The sequence below is a fragment of the Emiliania huxleyi genome (genome assembly GCF_000372725.1).
Source record: "Emiliania huxleyi CCMP1516 unplaced genomic scaffold EMIHUscaffold_559, whole genome shotgun sequence".
In the NCBI taxonomy this organism is placed as follows: domain Eukaryota; phylum Haptophyta; order Isochrysidales; family Noelaerhabdaceae; genus Emiliania; species Emiliania huxleyi.
Window position 1 is genome coordinate 34110 of NW_005197809.1, and position 3340 is coordinate 37449.

Here is a 3340-nt window from a genome sequence, read left to right on the forward strand (position 1 = left end):
TGGAACCCTGGGGGGTGGGGGGTGGCGACACAGCCAGGGGGGCGTCTTTTTTGGGAGTTCATCACAATGGGAGGAGGGTGTGGGGGGGGGGGGGGGGCAGGAAAGGGAGGGGGTGCGGGAGGAGGCAGGGGGAGGGGAGGGAGTAAGTAGAAAGAGGAGACACCACGCTTATTTATTAACACAAACAGACGTGACTGCTGGGAGGGGTCAGGGGGGAGGGCTTGAAATTGACCCAAACAACGGGAAGGAGGATAAATCGCCGCGACTGTCCCCCACAGCGCTCCTAAAGGACCAAACCAAGAAGCAAGCCCCAGCAAGCGTAATACGCCAATCGTCCTTATCCGGCTCCAACCAAGCCCTCGCCACGAACAATGCTGTCGCTCCTCGCCACCAGTCTCGCCGCGCCCGTCCCCGCCGTGCCCGACGAGAAGTCCCTGGGCGACGGCCACCTGCTCGGCGCCGTGATGCTCGGCGCCGTCGGCGACAAGGAGGGCGCGATCGATATGCTTCACCACGAGGCGCACGAGCTGATCGACGAGATGCACGACAGCAAGCCTGAACGGCAGGAGAACGACCACCACGACTACCATGACGACCACTACCACGACCACTACCACTCGAACTATGGCTCGACCCACCAGGATTCGAACGAGTACTACCACGCTCACGGCGGCCGCAGCCTTGGCGCAGAGGAAGCAGAGAACAAGGAGAGCGACACGGACGCCCGCCCTGTCGAGGCCCCGGCGGAGAAGAGGAGCAACTACCACGTCCACTACCACGCGCCCTCGAGCGGCAGCTACTATGGCGGCGTGGACTCGTTCGGGCCTCCTGACGCGACCTCCTGCCGCGGCTACGACTGCAGCGTCCAAGGACAGTTCTGCCCGCCCGACGCGCCCGGTGGCACGGACATCGGCTCGCTCCTGAGCGGCGATCAGGGCTTCACCTGCTGCTACGGCCAATGGCGCCAAGGCGGGCGGCAAAGCTGCGACTCGTACGTGTCTGATCGCAACTCTGGAAACGGGCTGGTCTACGAGGAGATCACCGAGGAGTGGACCACCGGCGGCGCCGGTTCCTTTGATCACAGCCACTACGGGCAGCCGGTCTACGAGGAGTGGTCTGGCAGCTCATCGTACGGCCACCACCACGACGATGACGATGACGACGACTCGTACGACGAGGGGCACCACCACGGCGGCCGCTGGCTCAGTCAGGCTGACGGCGCCGCGAGCGTGAGCGGTGCCGCGCGCGACGGTGAGAATGCCGACTCCAAGGCCGACTCTGCTGACACCGACTCCGCTGAGCCGTCAGCGAAGAACATTATTTGACTTTGCCTTCAGTGTCGATTGTCGTCGAGGCGGTCAGATACGAGAAGCCACGAGCAGCTCCATTCTGACCACACCACTACCTCGCACAACTTGTCAAATGCATCAATGGCCTCTGTCTGTCTCTCATCTCTCTCTCATCTCTCTCTCTCTCTCTCTCTCTCTCTCTCTCTCTCTCTCTCTCTCTCTCTCTCTCTCTCTCTCTCTCTCTCGTGCCTCTGTGCGTCGTACACACGCCAAAGCTCTCTCGCCGTGGCGGTCCGAGCCGTGAGCCGCGCCGAGATATATCTCCGCACCACCCCTCCGTGCACCGTGGAGACCGTGCGAGCTCCGTCGCGCCGTCCGGCCGAGTCGTGTGAGTATTTGTTTACCACACAGGCAGTATTCGAGTACAAGCTATAAGATGTTCAACAGCAGGGCTGAAAAGTGCAAGAGTGTGTAGTGAAAAGTAGGAACACTGAGAAACGTACGAATTGCGGCTCGGCCGCGGTCAGCGAGGCCTCAAACCCGATCCTCCACCCTCCATGCTACCATGCAGAAGTCAGTCGTCCCCGAGGTCAATCTCCTCGTCCACCGGAAGCGGCGCAAAGACCCCGTCGGCCGCCGTGGTCGGCGGCGGCGGAGGCACGGGCAGGCAGAGCCCGCCGTCCACGCCGTGCAGCCCCCTCCCGTCCCGGACCGCCGGGCCGGACGTGCCGCCCGCCTGCGAGCGGAACTCGGCGGGCAACCCAAAAGTGCGCGCGAACGCCGCCGTCTGCGGGCTCTCCGCAAAGTGCGGCTGCGCCGCCGGCGGGTCGCCGTGCTGGTACGGCGGCGCGGTGACCGCAAAGTCGAGCGGCACCGCCAAGTCTCCGCCGGCCGCCTCGAGCACGCTGCTGAGCTCCTCCTCGCTCGGCCCAAAGTCGGCGCGGCCGCCGCTCGCTCTACCGACCGCCTGCGGGTCGAGAGGCACGCGGTGATCTGTAGCAGTGCCATGGCGAGAGAATCTGACAGGAATGAGGCCGCCTGCGGGTCGAGAGGCACGCGGCCGCGCCGGTTCGAGAAGAGGTGCGCCTGTCGCAAAGGGACACGCAATCACGAGGAGGCGACATCTCGGCGAGGTCTCGGCGAGATCTCGCCGTCGAGCGGAGGACCGCGATCCACTCGGCGTCGTAGCGCAGCACGGGGGGCGAGCCGTCGCCATCGACGGTGATCAGCTGCGGAGGGCGGCGGCGGGCGCTGAGCAGCCCGGGGGCACAGGGTTGGGGGGGCGAGGGCGAGAGGTGCGAGGGCGAGAGGGGTCGGGGTTCAGGGGGTCGGTGCGAGGCCTGCATAAAGTCGCGCTGCGGGAGGCACTTGTCGAGGGAGAGGAAGCGAGTGGCGCTCGCTCCGGCGGCGTGCTGCACCACCGCCGCGAACTTGACGTGCAGGTGCGCCGCGAACCAGTAGTCGGGCTTGAGGTGCTTGAGCAGCTGCTCGCCTGCAGGAAGGGTCCGAGCAGCTTGGGAGGGAGGCCCCGGCACGACCGCCTTGGGCGCTCTAGGGGCTGCTCGCCGGCGGGAGAGCCGAGGGAGCCGTCCCTCACCTCGTCGCGCAGAAAGGACTTTTTGCGGAGCAGCGCGTTTGTGTCGCCCATCGTGGCGATGTGGGCGGGCCAGTCGTGCGAGAGGAAGACGTCCATCGGCTGGCGGAGCTGGAGCAGCCGGAGCACCTTTGGGCGGGCGGGGGTGGGAGTGCGGAGGGGAGGGGCGGCGGTGGGAGGGGAGGGCGTGCGGGAGAGGCGTGGGGTTGGGGGCCGGTCGCGGGAGAGTGGTGTGCGAGGTGGTGGTGTGCGGCGCCTCGATCTCTCTGACGTGGTACGCGGACCGCATGTCCGAGTCGGAGTAGGGAGGCGCCTCGCAGTGGCCGGTGTGGTAGTGGCGCCCGTTGTAGATGCCGCTCAGCCCTCCGATGCGGACGCCTCCCACCGACACCACGCCCGCGTACCCGAGGAAGTAGATGTTGGGCGCGACCCAGCCGCCGTAGTAGAGCTCCCAGAG

At 66.2% G+C, this 3340-nt stretch overlaps 2 protein-coding genes across 2 annotated transcripts in view; one reads left to right on the top strand and one right to left on the bottom strand.

Annotated features, from left to right (window-relative positions):
• Positions 1–371: 371 nt before the first annotated feature.
• EMIHUDRAFT_247219 (hypothetical protein) lies at positions 372–1325 on the top strand (the record flags this gene model as incomplete). The annotated part of the gene is made up of 2 exons (XM_005765352.1): positions 372–476; positions 642–1325. The coding sequence occupies 2 exons, from the start codon at positions 372–374 to the stop codon at positions 1323–1325; spliced, it is 789 nt and encodes a 262-aa protein (XP_005765409.1).
• Positions 1326–2245: 920 nt separating this feature from the next.
• The window catches only part of EMIHUDRAFT_76618 (hypothetical protein), a gene marked incomplete at both ends in the record, with an annotated part of 1461 nt that continues 366 nt past the window's right edge, over positions 2246–3340 (bottom strand). Inside the window, 3 exons of the mRNA XM_005765353.1 lie at positions 2246–2830; positions 2887–3012; positions 3155–3331. Coding sequence (XP_005765410.1) covers positions 2246–2830; positions 2887–3012; positions 3155–3331 — 888 coding nt within the window. The remainder of the gene's footprint in view (positions 2831–2886; positions 3013–3154; positions 3332–3340) is intronic.